The sequence below is a fragment of the Fringilla coelebs genome, assembly GCF_963513975.1.
Source record: "Fringilla coelebs genome assembly, chromosome: 5".
NCBI classification, from domain to species: Eukaryota; Metazoa; Chordata; class Aves; order Passeriformes; family Fringillidae; genus Fringilla; species Fringilla coelebs.
The window spans coordinates 4,045,117-4,066,826 of NC_140033.1; the positions used below are offsets into that span (position 1 = coordinate 4,045,117).

Here is a 21,710-nt window from a genome sequence, read left to right on the forward strand (position 1 = left end):
TTTGAAAGACATCCATGTGGGTTTTGTCAACTTAGGTGGTCCTGTTTCTTTTCATGCCAACCCAGGCCCAGAAAGAGAGGAGACAGCCTCAGTCCTAGAGGACACATCTACAGCACCAAGCCCATCATTCCTAAAGCACAGGGTATGTCCATCTCAGGCATCCAACCAGAATTTGGTCCACAAGGAGATTGTGCTCACCAAAGTGAGGACCTGGCTGAAAAACTGCTGCTTGAAAATCTCCTGTGGGCAGAGCCTCTCCACCTCTGACAGGCACCACCCTCTGGGAGCGAATGAGAGTCCAGAGGTGCCAAGACTCAAACTGAAGGCCCCCAGGGTAATGCACAAGATGGATGCAAACAGCTCAGCATGGCCCTGATTTACCCTGATGGATGTCCAGCACCTGCAGGGCACCAAACCAAGCACTGGGCTGCTCTCCAAGATGGAAATATGGAAAGGTATTTTTTTCCAGCCAGAAAAGTGGAAATGGATTAGAACTTGGACAGTGAACTCAGACCCAAAATATGGGCAACCAGAGAACATAAAGATAGGAAAACAGGCAGCTGTGTTCAAGTACATCCTCAACATAACACTTCCACCTGGGATAAAACCTGGCTACACCACAGGCTACACGCAGAGGATTCCCCACAGCAGCACTGGGATGCAGTCCTGAAATTCAGAAGCAACCCAGATTTAACTCCCTGGTTTGCCACCAGTTTAGTTTAACACCTAATTACTCCATCCTTTGTGATCCCTATCTAACAGTCACACGAGCTGCCACCCTAATTCCAGGGTAATGACTGCATTTTGTGTTCATTCAATAAAAATGTCCCACAGTACTTCTAAACCACTGGTGCATTAGCCAATACAAGCATGAAGAGAGATGATGCTGTATTTAGCACACACTCACAGACTACTCCAAAATACATGCAGAGAGCTTGCTATCTAGTCAGTGGTTAGCAACAACAATCCCATCTACATTCATTGCTACACGTGGTATTCTTGCTCTAAAAGTTGTGTATTCTTGCTCCGAAGTTGTGTTTCATTGTGCTTTCTTTTCCCAAGAACTGTCTGCACTTGTAAGGGCTTAACAACTTCTATTTTGGGATCTTACATTCCAACTGCTGCTATAGATAAGGATTTTTACAAGCTCCAACCACAGTTAAATGAATGGTTGTTTTCATCCTACCAACCTGCAGTGTTACAGAGCCCTTTTTTTGATGAGAACCAAAAAGCAGAAAAAACCACCAATGGAACAATAATGAATTTTGTCTCAAAGGAGGAGAAAATACTGATGAGGAATATTTAAGAATAATGGCCCAGAGCCCAAGGAACTAATGGTTGAGGATGGAGCAGACATCCAGGAGTCTGAACATCCTTTTCATAAGGGCATGCAATGATAGATGAGGCAGAATGGTTTTAAGCTGAAAAAGGGCAGATTTAGATCAGATATTAGGAACAAATTCTTTACTGTGAGGGAACTGAGTCACTAGAAGAGGTTTCCCTGAGAAGATGTGGATGTCCATTCGTGGAAGTGTTCCAGGCTAGCAACCTGGGATAGTGGAAGGTGTCCCTGCCCTTGGCAGGGGAGTAGAAGGAGATGAGCTTTAAGGTCCTATAGAAAACTGTCACCTTTAATACTGAAAAAGCTTCAGAGGGAAAAGATGATGGCTGTAAAATTCCAGTATCACCAGCACTGAACTTTAAACCCCTAAAGAAAAAATAGCATTTGGATTGGAGTGCTGCCTCCTCCTGCATGAGGATCCACTCTCTGATTCTCTTAATCCTTGGGGTGAGGTTGTAAAGAAAAGGCAACTTTGCAAAATGTGCACCTGGAATCAGCATCTCCCCACAAACGTTCCATGATTCAACTCACGCTCGGATCCAGCCTCAATACATAATAAGCCAAGATCCACCAAAGTACTTAATCATGTTTATCTTTAAACACACAAGTAGTTTAATCAACTTTTAAAGTGATTTGTTGATTGAGACCAAAATATACTGACACCAAACCACACTGCTTCTCCTTTTTATCTGAACCATTTTCTTTGGTGTTTCTCCTTCTATTTGTTTTGGCTTTTTTTCAAAGGGGAAAAATAATCAGATGGGGGGAAAAACCACTAATAATATTTAAAAGTATTTTACTTCAAAAGCACTATGTACCTTGGGATCAAATCTCCCTTGTCTTTCAGCATAGCAAGTAAATATTTTCCCCATTAAATTAGTAGCAAGATTGAATTCCCAAGGGGAGTCCACAGGATCTCAAGTACGTCTCCCTTTTGAGGGTCAAATCCTCTTTGAAGCAGAAACATGCATTTCTTTGGAGAAATGCTGTGGAAATAAAAACCCTTTCTCTGTTAAATGTCATTTTTGAGCTGGAAAAGCTTTCATGGAGAAAAAGCCTTTGTGTTGCACCTCTCTGGAAAATGGTCAGGGTCTGGATATTTGATCTGTCTTGTATACTGGCTAAAGAGAATCATCAGAATTTACCAAAGCAGCTGTATATTTTTGCAGCCACAAAAGGAAAGAAAAAAAGATTCCTGATGCCATTCTCTGGTTCCAGTGCTGGAGCTGTCTCAGCCAGCAGGGAATTACTCTGGATTTGGCATATGCTCCTCTTCAAAACTCCAATTAATTTACATAATTTCTAAGAATAGGTTCCAGAGAAGTGATGGCAAAGCTTTTAATTAGTATTAGACTCAAAGTGATACACTGGGTAATGAACTGCTCTCTCTTCCCTTTATTCACGTTGACAGGAACGACGCCTGTTTAATAAAAGCAGCTACAAGGAAAGGACTGGAGGGGTGAGACTTTCTCCCGGTCCCCGCCAGGCTCTGCAGCTGAACAAAAGAAATGCCTGACATGATAATGGGTGGCAGAATTCGACCCTTTGCTGCTATTTCACAGCATTCAATGCCACCAGCGAGGATGTCACCAGCCATTATTTTCTAGCAACTTCTCCAAGTGACTCAATTTCCTTTGAAATGGAGATCAACAGGCAGAATAGTTTTGACCAGCTGGAGCATTTTAAAGCCTCATGCATGGTGGGCCTTTACTCCTGCTGGCAGTCAGTGCTTCCCAGGAGCAGCCCCCCTGACCACACAGAAGTTTGCTCTGGATATTAGGAAAAATTTCTACACTGAATGGGCTGCCAAGCATTGGCACAGGCTGCCCAAGGAAGTTTTGGAGTCACCATCCCTGGAGGGATTTAAAAGTTGTGTACGTGTGGCATTTGGGGACACGGCTTAGTGGTGGGCTTGGCAGTACTGGGATAATGGTTAGACTCAATCTTGGAGGTGTTTTCCAAACTAAATGAGGCAATGATTCTGTGATTCTATAATTTATATCACTAGATCTCCTGTCCTGGGGTTCACAAGCCCTGTGAGGGCAATGGAAACACCCTCTGGCTGCTGAGGAGCAGCCAAGTGACCTGGACTGACAATCAACAAGGATTCAGAAGAGTCCCTTAGAGCAAAGTGAAAAACCATGCCACAAAACATTCAACAAATTAACGTGGCACAGGCACCCCAGCTGCTCACTCCAAGGGTCACAGTCTCTAACATGATGGATTACAGCTCAGGGGTAATGAGTGGAGCACTGCAAAAGCCCTCAATGAACGTCTGTCACTCACAGTCCAAGCCCACTGGCAACAGCCAGAGCTGTCACAGCACTCACTATAATCCCAAAAAAGCAATTAAACTCAGCCCCACACTCACAGCTTCAGAGCAGGGGGTGCATTTGCAAATGCACAGGCTGTGACCCTCTGGGCCACCTGAAAGACAGCCCCGCTTTGATACACATCTGCACCATTATTTCCATCTTTACATGGCTTGTGTTTCTGTAATTATCCTGCAAAAATTACTGATGGGCTTTGCAACAGCTCACTGCATCCAGCATCTCACACAGGGCTGGGAACTGCAACATCTGGAGGTCAACTAACAAGTTAGCCACAGCACTGAGAGCAGAAACAGGCTCCAAATTCCCAGATTGGGGAATTAATTCCCTCCACAAATTCCCTTCTTTCTTTAGGGTCTGAGATAGCCACGTAATTTTCTCCCTCACAGCTAACAAGCCACCAGCAGTGTGGATTTCATAAATACCAGGTGACATGGCAGCCTAAATGTCACTCCAAAAGAGATCCACAAACAGATTCAGAAAAGCAGTGACACTCTTCAGGATCTGAGTAAGCCTTAGGGAAGTACCTGTGTGGGTGACATGCTTAAGTCCTGACAATTAAGTCAGTAAGTTTTAGTTTTAGGTGATGGACTCAGAAATTTCAAAATCATCACTGCCATTTGCCCAGCCTGGTAGCTAAATACCAGGTCAACAAATGTAATTTCTGCTAAAAAATGCCATTTGGGTGTAAATAAACTCTACTTTGTCCATGTCACAAGAGTGGAGCTCAAGTAATTTTACAGTGCACTGGGTAAAGCTGATAGAGCAGGGGGACTGGCTAAGCTGCTTTTGTCTGTGACACTCAGGGAAGCTGCACTCTGATAGAGCTGGCTGCTCTGTGTCCCCAAACCCAAGGAAGGCCATCACTTTCAGATTGTGACATGTCCATTTTTAGCCCATTCTGCTCAAGACCACTGGAGTAATATAATTTTAAACACAGCAGCTTACACAGTGTATAGAAAAGAGCAAAAGACTCTCATTTGGTCTAATATTCAAATATTCTTAAAAGTCAGGGCTCTTTTGGTCCAGGACAGTTAGATGCACACAAATTACAAAAGTACAACTTCAGGCAAAATTCAGAACTAAGTCTGAATGCTGAAAAGCTGCAAGGTTGAGAGGCTGATTAGAAACACTGACCACTTAATAAACTATTGACCTGAGCCTCCTTTAACTGTAACTTTAAGTGTGAACTACTCTTGCCTTCAGTCCCATCTCTCCTGGTTTGCCTTAATAAAGGACACAGAGGAGAAGGCCCCATCTGGTATAAATGGGAACACATTATTGATTCGGTTTTTATTTTCAAAGAAATCACTTCTCCTCCATCTTTTCTCTCTAATTTCTCCAAGAAACTGGCTGTTTCTAATAGCCTAATTTAAATCACAAAGCTCACGTGTGGGAACCAGTCACAAACACAGTAATAGCAGTGCTTAAACTGCCTCCACAGGAATCTGGCATTTGTTTTTTTTAATTGAGAAAAAAAAAAAAGAGGAAATAAAGAAAGAAACGCTACCCAATGCATTATTTGCAGATGAATCAGTCTTGTTTGTGATTCACCAACTTCCTTTGCTAAACACGGAGCAATTTTCCCTGAAGGTGCACTCTCTGCAGGGAGACAGAAATCCCTGTAGGACACAACATGTGCAAACTGTCCCCTTGCTCTGACAAGAGCCATCAGAGGAAGACCAAAATGCAGAGATGGGGGGTGGGATGATGACGAAAGGGTGCTGGGAGCAACGTTTTAGAGACACCACAACCCTAAAGCAACAAGAGCCAGCTACAAACTGCACCTACTGAAGAGCCCCTTGAAAAACTGCAGATGCTTCTGCCGAGGATTGGATTTAGCCCTACAGATTTTAAGCTCCTCTTGTTGAATAAAAAATAGTTACCATAGAAACAGTAACATCGCAGAGTAGCCGGTCGAAATCCAAGCACACCTTCCCCGTATGGCTCAGGCCAATGCAGATGGCATTAGGGCAAAGATGCCCTCCCACACAGCGCCTGCTTGGCTCTGCCTGGCCACTGGAAGCATGGGCAGAGGTAAAAGAGATGCATATTCATCCACTTGGGTTTTTTTTGGTGTGTTTGTATCCTAGGGTGACGTTGTGATGCTTGTATCCCCATTTGTGTGTGCTGTTTATGCTGGATATTATGCTCTGTGCCTTCAAGACTGGCTCTGAAGAGGGAATGTTTTGTTTTGTTATCAGCTGCTCCCCCACGGCTGGCAGGACACAGACATGGGGCAGTACATGGTGCAGCTTTTGCTTTTTGCTGGGCTTTTTGCTCTGCTCTTGCTTCTGCTTTGCTCTTGCTTTTTGCTACTGCTCGTTAGTTAGTTTAGCTAAACAGTCCAAATTTTTCCCTGGACTGTTTTTCCTTTCCCTTTTTGGAACCACTCAAGCCTGCTCTGGACTGGGCCCTGGGAACACCGAGAGTTTGCACCCTGTGGCTGCAGCAGCTGCCCCAGCACTGGAGGGACTGATAACAGAGCGACCACCCCCAGAGAGACTTTCTGAGTTTGTCACCTTTGTCAGAGCGGTGACAGAGGGGTGTCACCCGGTATTGTTCATTTTGTGTGCTGGGGGTGCTGTGCCTGTTCAATAAACAGGTTCTTTCCACTTCTCTCCCAGGAATCCTTCCCGAACTGGTTGGGGGGAGAGGCTGTGTGGGTTTGCTTTCTGGAGGGACCTCCTTTGGAGGTTTTCTCCCAAATCTGCCCTAAACCAGGACAGTTTGGTTTGGGCTTTTAGCATCTCAGAGCCACAGTGCTTCACAAGCATCAGTGAGACCCGGTTGTGTGACACACCCAGGTCCCATTTCACTGGGGGTAAAGTTACACAGAAAGGGTGGCACAGGTGGGAACAGCTACTTGAGTGCTCAGAGTGAAACCAGCAGTGCCTCTGCAGACCTCCTCAACACACAGCCCCCCAGCTGTGAGGAGGGACTGAGGCAGCCCACTGTGGCAGGAATCCTTACTGAGAAATCAACAGCAATTTGTGAGAGCAGAGAGGATCAGGAGCCCATTCAATGCACACTGTGAGCTGCAACCACCCTGAAAAAACAGTTACAGACCACAGCTCTTTTGCTGTCTTTGAGGACATGAATTCATCTTTAGAACATACAACAGTAGATTCATGGAATGGTTTGGGGTGGAAGGGACATTAATGATCATCTCATTCCAAAGCCTCTGCCATGAACAGGGACACCTTCCACTATCCCAGGTTGTTCCAAGCCCCAGCCAAGCTGGTCTTGGACACTTCCAAGGACGGGGCAGCCACAACTTCTGGGCAACCTGTGCCAAGGCTTCACCAACCCTACAGGAAAGAATTTCTTCCTAATATCTGACTTAACCTTCCCTTTTTCAGTTTTAAGCCCTATCACTACATGCCCTTGCAAAATGCCCTAAAATGGGTGACTTTTAGGTATCACCACCTATAAATGGGAGCAGATGCTGCTGTAGGTGCACATCAGTCCCTCTCAGTGGAAAACACTGCCCAGGGATGTGGAAGGCAGGAGCTCAGGATGTCACAAGCTCCCTCACACCAGAGCTGGATGCAGTGATTCAAGTAAACCAGGCTCTTTTGCTGGCCTCTCCCCATCCTGAGAGACCCCACCATGTAATGAAGAAAACTCCACATGCCAGAGAGATGAGGAAGGCTGAGGGACCTGGTTCTCACTCATCCCATCTGCTTGGCTTGAACTGCCTCTAGCATTTCTCTCCCAACCCTGACTTTCATATGGTGCTGCCAAACAGACCCTGGGGGCACCTCAGACAGGGCTTGGCTTCACTGACCTCCTCGGACTGCTCTCCCAACCCAAATCCTTGCACACCCTTGGACAGTCAGGAAGGAGCTGGAGAGGATTAGAGCTGTTCACTGCTCACTGAGGTACCACCAGGCTGCATTTCACCCTCTGGTATCAGAGACATCCTGACTCCCTCTGGGGTGTCCCCTGGTTCTTACAAAGATAAATGCTGAGGCAGGAGTGGATCAAAAGGCAGCAGAAAAACAGAGGGATTGGGAAGCCATGTGTCCTGGATTGCCAAGTAAATTGTATTCTGTTTGCCATCTGTATGGCAGTTGTCTTCTGTTCAGTGGGCAGTTTTCCTTATCTTTTCCAGAACTGGGGAGATATCTGCTGATAAGAGGCTATTGAATGTCACCACATGGCTGATAAGAACTGCAGCATCCCACTGGGAGGTGTGAGCCCAGAGGGAGGAGCCAAGCATTGCTACCCAGATATAATCTGGAGATTCTGGAACACCACCACGGCTTCCCACTGGATTTCCCAGAGGAACAGCAACTGCCTCTTCCACTGGATCCTCAGTGGAAGACTGCACCCTTTTCTACAGGATCCCTGCTCCAGCAGAACCACCCCTGACACTCCAGGAGGGCAGAGCCACAATTCCAATGGCCCTGCTGCCAACACCCTGACCCACAGGGTGTCAGGTTGTGTTCTGACTCTATCAGTGTTGTTCTGATTTACTGCATTGTTGATTTTATCTTTTTATTTTCTTCACTAATAAGGAACTCTTATTCCTGCCCCCATATTTTTTCCTGAGAGCCCCTCCTTAATTTCAAATTCATAACAGTTCGGAGGGAGGGGATTTACAGTTTCCATTTCAGGGCAGGCTCCTGCCTTCCTTAGCAGACACCTGGCTTTCCAAACCAAGACACCATGCACAGGTGTCCCAGCCAGGCAAACAGCAGCCATGGAAAAGGGCTGGAGAGCCCACGGATGAGGAAGAACAGATGGAGTATAAATAATCTGGCAGCCTGCAGACAACTCGTGGGTTATTAAAGCACAGCGTGCCGAGCCAGGGCCAGCCAAGCCAGCAGGGCATGAAGGAGCTCGGGATTGGGGCTTGGCTTCCAAGGGAAACCAAAGGCATGCTCCTTTCAAGCTGCTGCAGCAGCACGTGCCTATCCACTGAGGGGGGATAAAGACACAAAAACCCTGCTGGGCTTCAAGGCCACTCATGCAGCCAGGTCAGGATTGTCTATGAGCTAAAAATCCTATGGGTTTCTCTAATTTAAACTCTTCCAGTGTAGAAAACTCTGAAACACCCACAATGTTTACTAAATTCTGAGAGATATTATCTTCTGTGGTATCTTCTGGGGTCCCCCATGGCAGGAAGGAATGAATTTGACTCCATGTTCTTAGAAGGCTAATTTATTATTTTATGATATTATATTAAAGAATACTATACTAAAACTGTACTAAAGAATAGAGGAAGGATACTTACAGAAGGCTACTAAGAATGATAATGAATCTCATTACTCTCTCTCCAGAGTCTGACACAGCCTGACCGTGACTGGTCGTTAAGTTAAAATAATTCACATTAAACTAATCAAACAACCACTATTGGATAAACAATCTCCAAACCACATTCCAAAGCAGCAAAACACAGGAGAAGCAAATGAGATAATACTGTTTTCCTTTTTCTCTCAGGCCTCTCAGCTTCCCAGGAGAAGAATCCTGAGCAAAGAGGATTTTTCAGAAAATATGATGGTGACAGTCTTCCTTGTTTTTTTTTTTTAAATCAATGTCTTGGAGAAAGTGTCGCTGTTACTCTCACTACTAAAATGTATAGTTCATCCAATGAAAAAAACCTTTTTTTCTTTTTTTTTCTTTTTTTTTGGTAGGAAGGAGTCCTGTTCAATATATGTCCTTGGGCTTGTGAGTGTAGAACTAGAAGCACCACTGTCCTGAATTTCACGGGCAGCTCTTGCCTGGGTGGTTGATGGTCCCTTCATCTCTCTCCTTAAGAGAGATCTGTCCCATCTGATTCCTTCCATGGCATTAGTTTTAGTATTAATTAATAATATTAACTGGCAACAGGAGACATCCAGAAGCTCCAGTCAGAAAGAGGGGAACACTGGGCTGTGCATAATAAAGAAGGGTTTTTGCTAGAAAGATTTAAAGCTGGAAAGAACAAACAACAACGTCAGGAAAGGAGGAGAGTAGAGGAAAGGGACCAAAGGCTATAGATCAGAAACGTCCACCTGTCTTAGGTATCTAACACCTCTCCCTCCTAGGTGCTCTCCAAGCAGTTTATGAGGATTTGGTTTAGGGATGTGGTGGGTAACACACAGCTCCATCCAAGCCAGTCATCAGGATTCACTTCATAGGAATTGGGAACAGGATGCCAACATGCAAAATCCATGGAAAGAGAATGAGCAGCCCAAATCCTGGGTAGGATTCAGTTGCCCAAACAGAAGTGTCGGAGGTGAGGACCCATGACATCTGCATGGCACCCACAGATCTGGCACAGGAGACTGGAGAAAGCAGAATGGGAGGTCAGAGAGGATATCCAGGATCTCCGGTCTGCCTCTCTCCAGGAAATGAAACCCATTCATCTTATACAAGCTGCTGGGCTGTAACTCTACGACATGCACTGGTTTGTAGTATTAGGGCTGTGTTTGGAGCATGGTTCCCTCTTAGAGAGCACCAGCACTGAAGCAAACCACTGAAATTGTTCCACATAACTTGAAATCGGGCCCCGGCAACATTTTGACTATTTTTATTCACAACAAGCCCTGACTATTTTATCAGGTGTCACCTGAAGCCCAAGCCATCATTTATGACCAGCACCAAACCAAGTGTAGGAGCATCCCAAGAGCACCCTGAAATCAGAGCAGACACAGTAAAGGACACATGTCCTTGGGCTGTGGCCTTTTGGAAGGATTTGTGCTCCTAAGCCATCCAAACATCCTTGAAAACCCTGTCTGTATTTATTTTTCTTCAAGGATCAACATGTTTTCTGAAAGGCAGGGAACGACAAAATAGCAGGTGCATTGCAAAAAGCTTTTGTGAGGAGGAAAATTTATTCCAGGATGTGCAGTTTGCAAAACACTATGTTTAGTAGCTGCATAATAGCAGCATTTTGTGACAGTTAAACATCATGTTCCTTTCTCAAAGGATCCTAAAGCATTTTACAAACGCTTCCAACATATGGCCAAGTGTAAAACAGCACCAGGAAAAAAAAAAACAGAAAAGAAAATCTTGTTTGCAGCCTTCTCTCCTGATTTTTGCAACCAGCTCCTGTGGCCTGGTGTCATCTCCCTGGATGCCAAGTGGGGATCAGGGCTGTGCTTCTGCAAGGGGTTTTTGGAGCTGCTGCTGAAGACCACCATGTGCCAAGCTCAGCTCTGCCATGCTTCTGAGCACTGATAATTCAGGCTCAAACCCATGGTTTTGGAGCTCTCAGGCAGAACCCAACCCTGTGACACCAAAACTGAGGAGTGTCACAGCTGACAGGGCTGACAGACCCCTGAGAGCAGCTGCTTCTCACCCTGCAAACGTGGCTCTGCTCTGCCAGTGCCACCTCCTGGGGACAGCTTGATGGCACCACAGAGACACTTCCCTCAGTCATGCAAGCTTTAAGGACAACATGGATTTAAGCCACAATCCAGCCCAGGGGACGTGCTCATGAAGAGCAAGCACACACCTACACCCTGCTTCACCAGGGAATTCTGCAGGGAAATGTGGAAAAAGCAGAATTAACTGCTCAGTGTGCAGTTACCATGTCTGCCAAAGTAGACATTTTCAGCTTTCCAGAAGATCTCTAAGAGTTCCCAGCTGTCAAACCTTGTCTTTTTTATCTTATCTAACAAACAGCTAAAATAGCAAGGAGCCCCAGGCACGGTGTAGAGACACAACTTCTGTGCTGGGTTTGTAAATAAAATTTTAAAAATTAAAATTAAAATTAAAAGGAAGTTATAAAATACACCTTTGGATACAAGACTTTCTGCTGGGATCTGGGATTATACTTGAAGGTCCCACACCTTGGCTTTCTTTGCAAGATCAGTTGAGTTTACTCCCAGACAGTCTCCTAAAGCCTTAACTCATGTGTAAGTCATTACTAGAGAAGACTTGCTCACAGGCCCAGATGACATCTTGTCTTTTTCTCCTTAATTAAGATGTAAAAATGGGGTTGATTCACCCTAAATGGGCAGAATGACGTGATGCCCACACACAAAAAATTTATTCAGTCTCCTGCCTTCCCAGCACCAGAACCAGGGCTCAGATAGCACCAAAATCTGAATTCCACTCATCTTGTGCTCACCTTTCACATTAGGATAAACAGAGAAGTCCTACTGACCTAATCATGACATTGACATTTTTCATTGACATAATCATGGACCTAAACATTGACATTTTTGCCACTTTTGGCCCCAAAGTAACTCTACACTTGGGCCATTCAAGCATTCTAAGGTTTTGCACTGTCTTCTAAGAGGAACCTCTTTGCAAGCTCCAAGCACACAGCACAGCAAATGGGATTTGCTGAATTCAAATTTATGACCTGCACGCAATAATTAAAATAAGTGGGTATAAGTCTGGCACACTGGGAAGAGCCAGCAACACAGCTGTTAGTTATAAACTTTTTTTTTTTTAAAAAGGATGTTTCATGAGCCTCATCAGAAACATTCTTCACTCTTTCACACAGGCAGGAATAAAATTTACACATCAGAAATTCCCTTCTGCGATTTAATCCCTGCCCCACACAAAGCATTTTTGATCTTGAAGCTGCTGATGCAAACTTTTAATAGAGTTGGCAGATGGAAGCCTTGGATGAGATGAATGGCAGAGACCCAGAACTCTGTGCACACCACTTCCATCCCAAGACAGGGCTCCTCAAGCCCACATCTGTGCCCAAGGCCAGCTCCAATCTTCCCTCTTCTCCCAGCACAGCAGAGCTCCCACACTGCCAGTGAGCCTGGGCTATTAGCAAAGTGTCCCCAAATTAATATTGCTAATTTGAGTGCATCCCAGCTGGGTGAGGAGCCTGGATTCCTCATGGGAAGCTGTTGGCACGTCCCTGCAGGGAGGGTGAAGGTGGCACTGGGGTTTTGTGGCAGCCAGAAGGGGACATGATAAGAGACTTAATCCAATTATAGAACTATCAAATTGTTTCAGTTAGAAAAGCCCTCCAAGATCAAAGTCCAGCCATTAACCCAGCACTGCCAAGGCCACCACCAAGTGCCACACACATATGAACTGCACCAGTTCCAGGGAGGTTTTGGAGTATCCCAGTGCAGTGCTGCTGAAGGGCTGGGCAGGAACCCAGAGGGTCCCCAGGCTGGTGATGGGGAGCACAGCCTGGTCCACCATGTCCCCAAGCAGGAGGTGACAGCAGAGCCATGGGGACACTGCTGTGCTCCCACACACCTCCCTGAGCATCCCCTCACTGCCCATCCCATCCCAGCCAGGGGGGAACTGCTGGAAACCAGGCAGGCACAGCTGTAAATCAGGATTATCTGGAGCCACCATGGTTAACAACAGCGCAGATTTACACGGGATATTAAAGGCAGAGCCTTGGGGCTGAAGCACCAGGATGAGAATAAAAAAAAATTTAAAAAAAGAAGATGTAGGAACAAAATCATCTCTCACTTTCACTACAGGATCCTGAAGGAGGTCTCTCTACCTTGTGGTTTGTGATGAGGTTAAAACTTTGGTGCAAGGCTTACAGAAATCTGTCCAGTTTGTGTAAACTTTTATATTCATAGCCTTATTATTTCAGTTATGTATTATGTCTTTGCACAGATTTAACAGAATAAGACACAGGAAAAATAACTGGAGAAATCCCTGCTGGTCACCCCCAGCCTCCAGAAAACACCAACCAAGAAATAAGTCCACACATAAAAAGTGTTTTATACAAACATCTAACTTGTGACCTTCCCCGGTTATGTATTATAGCAAAGGACTTTCCAGAAAGAGTTTAACATCAGCTGCTAAACATGGCATGATATTTATTCATAACAGGTTCCACAAGCAAAGGAAAAATATCTTTTACCTTGAACACTTCCATTGGAAGAGGAAAATTTGCTGCATCATTAAGGGATTTTTCCAGAGCGCATTTCCACTCAGTTATAGTCTTCAGAGAACAGATATCTAAAGGGATGACAATAACAAAAAGAAAAAAAGAACAACAAAACCAAGAGGTGACTTTTTGGAGATCAAACATTTTTGGAAGACTAAAGTTCTTAATCATATGAATGGACAGAGCAAGTGAAATGAACAGTGTCTATATACCAAGCTGTGCAGCATGGATAAATTCAACACAAAATCAGCTAGCAGGGGCACACTGGAGAAAGATTGTGTTTTATAACCTGGAGTAAAACCCAGAAAAATTCACATCCTTCAAATGCTGCTGAAGGAACGAGAATCATATTATCTCATTACTTGAAAACAGTGAAAAAACTCTCCTTTGATTTTCATTTCTCAAAATACCTGATGTTTCCTAGTTTGAGGAGCCTCAGGTCTTCAAGCAATATTAGTCATATTTGAACAAAACAAATATTATCATTATTAAAACACCTGTTCATCAGAAAGTGTTTGTGTTTGGGTTGGGTTTTTTTAATTGCAAGGTTGGGGGGGGTGTGGGAAGAAACATTTCAGCTAAATCTCTACCCAAACACATTTTATGGTATCACACTCAAACCAGAGCATCACACCAGAGCAAGGACTGACACTTATGAATTTTCATCATTGTACTTTTAGGCAACATCTTTGTGCAGCTTCACATTGCTTGCAGTGAGTTTCTTTACACAGGTTTAATATTATTAAATCATGATATTAACAAGCCCTTTATGGTTCAGTGCAGTGAAATGCCTATGAATCATCAAAGGGAACAATGTAGGAAACAATGCTGTGATGAGGAACATTATATTGGATTTACTCCTGCCCTAGAAAACACATTGTTATCTTGCACGTAACAAGTTATTGCAGAACATTCATATCAAGGCCTCAAAGAGAGAAGATAGGTAGATAGATTGCAACAATTATTAAAATGGAAATGAACATTTGCTCAGTAATAAACTCAAACCTTGATACAGAGTGAAGAGCGTGGAGCTTTTCTTTGGCCAGTCTGGCTCCCCTCATTCAAATCAAGGTTCAATTTGGCCCAATTTGCATTTAAATCCTGTACATCTAATAACCATACATATTTACTAGCTACCAAAAGATCTACTGCTGTATCTTACAATTCTGAAGGAAGGAATAAAAAATATGTGTAAAAAAAAAAAAAGGAATTGGCAAGCACTGTTTCCACCTAGCACTGATGGTACAAGAGAATTTTATGCTCTGAACTCAACAGATTTAAGACCTTATCAAAGCAGGATTTGCAGAATCACTCACTGAAGTGGATGTATTTATACTTCCACTATATCAAATCTCACTACTTCAGAACAGACATCAAGGATATGCATATGAATTTAAACACACTTGAAGGGGAATGTTAACCTTTCAGGGCAGTATTTTTAATTCCTCAGCTGTCTGGTTATTAATGGGAATATAGATTTCAAGTCTTTGTTTACAATGTGTGCAGCAGGCACAAGTGTTAAGAAGTGCACTCTTTATCTAATTGTTCATTATTTTATAGTTTTGTTGCCCCACTTCTCCCTTGCTTGCAGGAATTCTGATCAGCATGAAGTGCAGGGAGGGGGACATCTCACCTTGTTTCTTTCTTTTTTGGTTTAATTTTCAGGGAAATACTTAACACAACATACTTTTGCCCCATGCTGCAACCAGCCTGTTGTTTCAGGTGTGAGTTGAGAAAAAATCTGCCTGACGCTTCCCTGCTGGAAACAGACCCTCATTTTCTACTGTGATGCCAGTGAAGCACAGGAAACATGAAACTGGCATTTTGGGCAACTTTGGCCAAAATCAGTGAAAACAAGCAGCAACTTCTCTGGGCAGTGTCAACAAAATTCAAGATACAGAGGCACCTCCAGTGGTTTCAAGGGCCAGCAAGGAATATCACATGCACATTTAATTAGTGGCATCTCGCTTATGCTGGCAAGTGTATGGACACTAAACTGCATGGTTAAAAGAGCATAAAGCATTTTATTTAAGTGTCAGGGCTCCAGGTAATTGAACAAAGTGTACTGTGTCAATTTATATTAGGGTTCACAAGCAGTGAGCAATTAAAATGACTGGCAATTTGTCTTTGAATAGGAAGTAGCACAAAACGGGATGATCTCGTCCTGCATAAACAGCTGAGCTCAGGCCATCAGTGGCTCTGTGTCAAGCAGCCTGTGCCAATTTGCACTAGCAAGGAGACTTGTTCCAGACTCAGATATACATCTGAAGGGAAAAATGAGCTATAACCCCTTTGCTTCAGTTAAATGGGCTTGTGAGATGTACAGAGTCTGTTTGAAGGAGACAGCTGAGATGCTGTTTCATAAAACCATTGAAAGGTTTGGGTTGGAAGGGACCTTGGACATCATCTAATTCCCAGCCCCAGAGGACCCTCTTTCACATTAAGTGGGTGTTAGGATGTGGGTGGCTTCAGGAAAGAGACCCCTCCACCCAAAATATTGTTTGGGTCCATGGGATCTCTTTTATCTGAGATGCTCTGCATCCTGAAAGACTGACATGGAAAACTGGTCAGGTGCCAGAGGTGGATCAACAGGGAAAAGTCCCACCCCAGACACAGACAGAAATAAAACCCAGGGTGGATATGTAGAATCCTAGCTGAGGGTAGCCAAAGCACTGTCACAAGCTGCAGAAGTGATGTATAAAAACACTCTTGTTTGATAGCAAGGGGACACACAGCCTGATTTGGGAGCAGCTACATGTCCTCAGCATCTCCTGAGAGGAGACTCATATCTGATGCACAAGGCTGTTCCCTTTATCAATCAAAGAGTCACCTTATCTGGCATCAGATGTTCAAACTTTAGGACAACCAGGTGTGTGTTCATTGGTTTCAACCCCCATGAGTGAAAAAAATAGGCTTAAAAAGAGGTCATGTCATCTAACCCATGTTACTTGTGTCTTAGAACCCTCTTTACCCTACCCATTATAAAGAGAAGACTTAGGCAGAACTGACTTTTGATGCCTGCACCATGGCAGGTGAATCTAATCCCTGATAATTAAAAAACAAAGTACTGCCCACAGGCTCTCTCCTTTATAAGAAGGTCCACACTAGGTCTTTCACACAACAGACATCTTCCTAGTCCAAATGCTCTTCTCTAAAGAAGTCACATGGGGATGTACCCCTGACACAGTCTCCAGGCCTCAGGTCCTTAGCAAACTTCATTTTTTGAGTTTATGGATTAACAGCCTCATCCCCGAGTTTCTTCAGAGCTCTCTGCTGCCAGCATCTCATCCTCACAACTCCCTACTGCTTCCCTGACTGCTCCAAGATTCCTTCTGCAGACCTTTAATTTGAAGAACATCCCTTAAGATCAGCCACTTGGGGTTTTTTTTCTGTCATCTTCCTCTCTGTTAATGCCTCATACACTTCATTAATTCATTATGCCTCATGGACACGTTGGATGGTTGGACAAGAAGATCTTAAAGGCATTTTTCTAACCTTGATGATTCTGTGTTAGGTGGATATCAAATGACCAGGAGTGGAACAACCAGCATTCCTGCTTCCAGAAACTCCTCAGATTTCCACTCCTGACTGGCTGCTCCCTGCAGTGCAGTGTCTGACAGCTGGGTCACAAGGGGGGATCAATTAAAGACCCCAGCAGCAGTGATCAGGAGAGGACTTGGGCAAAAACAGAGGAGTTCAGACCTGAAGGGTCGTTTCACAGCAAAATCCTACAAGGCTCAACTTCAGGAGATGTAAAATAATGAAGACCTATTTAAGTCAGGAAGAAGATCTGGGCATTGAGTCCATTAATAACAATGCTGACTAAAAAGTGAATGACCAGAGAAATGAAAGGAGAAGAAACAGATATCAGGTGAAAACAGCTAAGAACAAGAGACAGAAATTTTAAGAAATTAAATCAAGGAGAGGAGAGAAGAAAAGTAAACAACTCCAGCAAATAAATAGTCCAGTAACAAGTTTAGAGAAAGACAACTGAAAAAAAATGAGAAGAAAGGCATGAGGGGTGGGGAATCCATAGAGAAGGATGTACAACTGGATAAAAGGAGGAAAGAGTAGAAAGCAAATGGAATGAACAAAGAGGAAGCACAAATCTCCTCTGGGCCATTTCTATATTCCCCAAACATACACAAGCCAAGAGGGTTCAGAGATGGTCAATGAAAAAGTTGTTTCTCTGTAACACAAAGACTCTGTAAAATAACAGCGGGTGATATTCATGCTCTCCAGCATTCACAGCTGATTTAGAAGTGATGGGGAACATTGATTCCTACCTACCAGTGAAGAAAAACACACACTTCCAAAAAGCACTCAAGACCCAAGTCCCAGACAAACTTGCAAACACGAGAATTGAACACGTAGGGGTCAACTCTCCTCATTAGTGTGAGGGACAGAAGCCACATCAGAAACTCTAGCTATGATATTTTATGAAAAATCCTTTCCTTAGGATTTTTCCTCCTGAGAAGCTGAGAAGCCTCAGGAACAAAATGTAAGCAATAATTATCTGCTGCTGTGGAATGCAGCAGGTAGATCTGGGATTGGTCTCATGTGGTTGTTTCTAATTAATGGCCAATCACAGTCCACCTGTCCAGACTGTCTCGGTCAGTCACAAAACTTTGTTATTCATTCCTTTTCTATTCTTAGCCAGCCTTCTGATGAAATCCTTCCTTCTATTCTTTTAGTATAGTTTTAATATAATATATATCATAAAATAATAAATCAGCCTTCTGAAACATGGAGTCAACTTTCTTGTCTCTTCCCTCATACTGGGACCCCTGCGATCACTGTCACAAGAAACACGTTCCCAGAGGAGGTGAATTTATTACTCATGGAAAAACACCCACAGCAGAAAGAAAATGAGGCACAGACCTGGACACATTGCAAACCTACACAGGAGAAGGTGGATCAATCTGTGATCCCAGACTGGCTTAACTGCCGTCCCAGACCCTTTCCATCTGAGCTGGTTTGAACACTAAACTCAACCCTAAAGAGCTTCATCTCCAAGCTGTAATCTCCTGGTGTTTCACATGGTCTGACAGACTTGCAAAGACTTCAGCTGAATTTATTTAATAAACAATACAGTTCACCTGACCCACTGTGACCCCAAATCAGATGGATCTCACCTCCCACCTGCGCCACAGCCAGAAACCACTGACGAAGCAATGTGAATGCTGGAAAACGACAAAGCATCTCAAAACATCAGCCAACACCACAGAGAGAGACAATATTTGGAGGAGGTTCTTTACCTGCAGGTGGGTCCATTCTGTATTTATTCTCTTGACACCAACCGACTGGTCGAAGTCTGCAATCCAAGTAAAACAACCACTGGTCATAGGATTCAGTCTCCTCCAATCCCACATAGCGAAGGCGTAATCTTCCTCCAACATTTTCAACCACACTAACTATCCAGTACTGAAAGGGATTCTGGGAATCCTGCAGCTCTATTAAGGAATCAACTGTAATGAGGTCTACAGGGTTTTTTCCTCGCAGAGGCTGTTTGAATAGAAGCAAAACTCCTTATTTTAAACTTTATTTGAAGACTTCTCAAGGAAACAGATGACAGCAGAAGATTATTTTTGTTTTTCACACCATCATCCAAGCGATCAGCAAACAGTCTGTTCTTCTTCTATTTTACCCAATGTCTTCCAAGTGCAAATTCAGAAGTAAAACAGAAAACAACAGTTGTGCTAATTTCTCAACCGACATCATCAACAACAACAACCAAAAAAAAGAATAATAAAGGTGGAACAGCTCATAAGGCACATCCATTTAGGATGCTCCTGAACTACTCAAAACCCAGTTGTATTGAAGTATTTTAAACAAATTCTCATTGATTGCAGCTGATAAGAACCAACCACAGGACTGGACCCTAATATTTATCTAAAAGGTGACTACTCTATGCATGACCCAGAAATTTCACTCTGTGTACTGATCTCTTTCACCAAAGATCAGCTTTATCTTATTCCTACTGGCGTGGAGAGGAAATTGTCCCCCCCAGCCATGGATGCAGGAGTCTGTGGGGGTTCTTCCAAAGCCCAAAGCAGGTTTGGATCCAAGCCCAAGGCACACAGGATTTGTTGGGTCAAGCCACCATGCCCAAGAAATCCCAGTGACTGAGGTTATTTGCTTCCACATGGTTATTTTCTGGGATCCCAGTTTTGCAGCCTTTTACACATGAGTGTAACTTTCCACCTGCAAGCACAGGCATTAAAAAACCATGAGATGCTCTGCAGAACAACCCCTTTGGGGCTCAGTGGTTTTGTTTTGTGACTGTGAGCATCTCTAGTGTTCTCAATGGTTAGATTTCTTATTTTTTTATTAAATACAAGTTTGAATTCTTATGCAATGTCTCAGTGCTGAGGTTTTAAGAGCAGCATTAAAATGACCCCAAGACTTGGAAGCATTGGTACCCAAAGGAGATGCTAAGCAAAGGCAAAATACATTAAAAACAAAGACTTTTTTTTTTCCTGTGTGTTTGTCCCAGTTTTATTTAATTAAACTATATAAACATCTCACATTACTTTTTAAAATATTAATTCTGTAAATCAAGAGTCAGTCCAGGATGGTTCCTTCTAATAGTGGCTACAAAACAAAACAAAGAGAAAGCCTTATTTTTCAAAAAGTTATTTTTCCTACTGAATACTGAAAATATTGAAATTTTGAGATGCAATTGATTTTCATACATCTCTCTTAATCCAAAAAAGCAGGCAAGAGCATGAGAATATGGTAAAAAATGCAATTAAAATTCACAAAAAGCATATCACATGGACAATTTCAAACAAATTTATGATTAACAGATATTTCTCAGAACAATATATTTGCCATAATAAGCTACTTTTCTACAGTGCAAGCTGCGAGCATCTGTATAATCTCTTCAAATATTATTTCATGGCAAAATGCAGTGTCAGAATTTAATAGTACAACAGAAATCCACTTTAATGTGGATTTTCCCCCCTCTCATACAACTGCTTGCAACAAAATATTCTTTAATATGAAACGATGGTGTAATGATTTAACTTATTATAATAAATCCCTGGCTGTATCAAAGTGAATATTGCTTCTCTGATTTGTGTGCTAAATTTTAAGCCAATGGGCTGTCACTTACCCCATGAGAACTGAATGGCTAGGATTAATAATCAGCTTGCATGAAATATTAACATTTACCATCATGCAAGAACCCTTCACATGTGTAGCTGGCACATAAAAAAAAGGATTTAAAAAGTAGCACTACATATTGATTTAACAGTCCAACAACAATCTGCAGCACTCATGAACAGCAAATCTGTCAACAGGGGCCAACATACATTGCATGACACAGACAGCACTGAGCACATGAAACACCAGGAAAGGGTCAGAAACTGCTCCAAGCCCAACACAATGTTTTATCTCTCTGCTTTTCTGCCTGGGGCTGCCTCTCTTCCCAGCCTGCAGATAGAGGAGGTTGGGCACACACCAGGGATGGGGGCTGGACACCACCAGATTTCTGCATGGGAGCAGTCCAGGAATGGGGATGCAGCAGGCCTGGGGATGTGGATTATTTGGGATCTGCCAGGCTGTTCACCCCTCAGACAGGGGGGAAAAACCCTAATGGCACAACATTAATTCTCCCTGCCAGGTCCATTCATACTGCTTGGGCACGTGGAAAAGGATGTGGATGATGGGAGTGACCAGGGACAAAATGACCAAAAATGGTGCCTGGATGGACACTGGCTTCCCACAAGCCACTTTCACAAACTCCTGTATGGCCCTGCTCTCAGCCCAACACAGAGGGACAAGGAAGGAGGGGATCCTGCAGGGCCATCTGTCTCCTCTCCAAATGCCCCCACAGCAGAGCAGGGCAGACCCTGATGCAAACACTGCCCCTGGTTTCAAGGTGAAGCTGGGGGATTTTTGTCCAGAATCTCAAGGCACACTGAGGCTGTCCCAGGTGCAAGCCACCCCATGGATTTGCTGCACAGGCTGGGCTCCGGGAGCATCCAAAAAAAGGGACTTTTCTGCTCTTCTGAGGCCACCTCACCCAACAGCTTCCCTGCTAAATGTGACTTCTGGATTTAGGCGGAGGGAATGTCCTTGAGGGAGCACTTCCCATACGAAGATAAACCCAACAGTGCTCCCCATCAACCCACTAACCCCCCTCTCCAAGCTGTGCCACAGAGTCACAGAATGGTTTGGGCTGGAGGGACCTTGAAGATCCCCCAGTTCCACC

At 43.8% G+C, this 21,710-nt stretch overlaps 1 protein-coding gene across 1 annotated transcript in view; it reads right to left on the reverse strand.

The window, feature by feature from the left end:
- The window catches only part of SFMBT2 (Scm like with four mbt domains 2), a gene marked incomplete at both ends in the record, with an annotated part of 92,313 nt that overhangs the window by 37,439 nt on the left and 33,164 nt on the right, over window positions 1-21,710 (reverse strand). Inside the window, 2 exons of the mRNA XM_084205631.1 lie at window positions 13,466-13,563; window positions 18,751-18,997. Of these exons, the coding sequence (XP_084061757.1) occupies window positions 13,466-13,563; window positions 18,751-18,997 (345 nt within the window). The remainder of the gene's footprint in view (window positions 1-13,465; window positions 13,564-18,750; window positions 18,998-21,710) is intronic.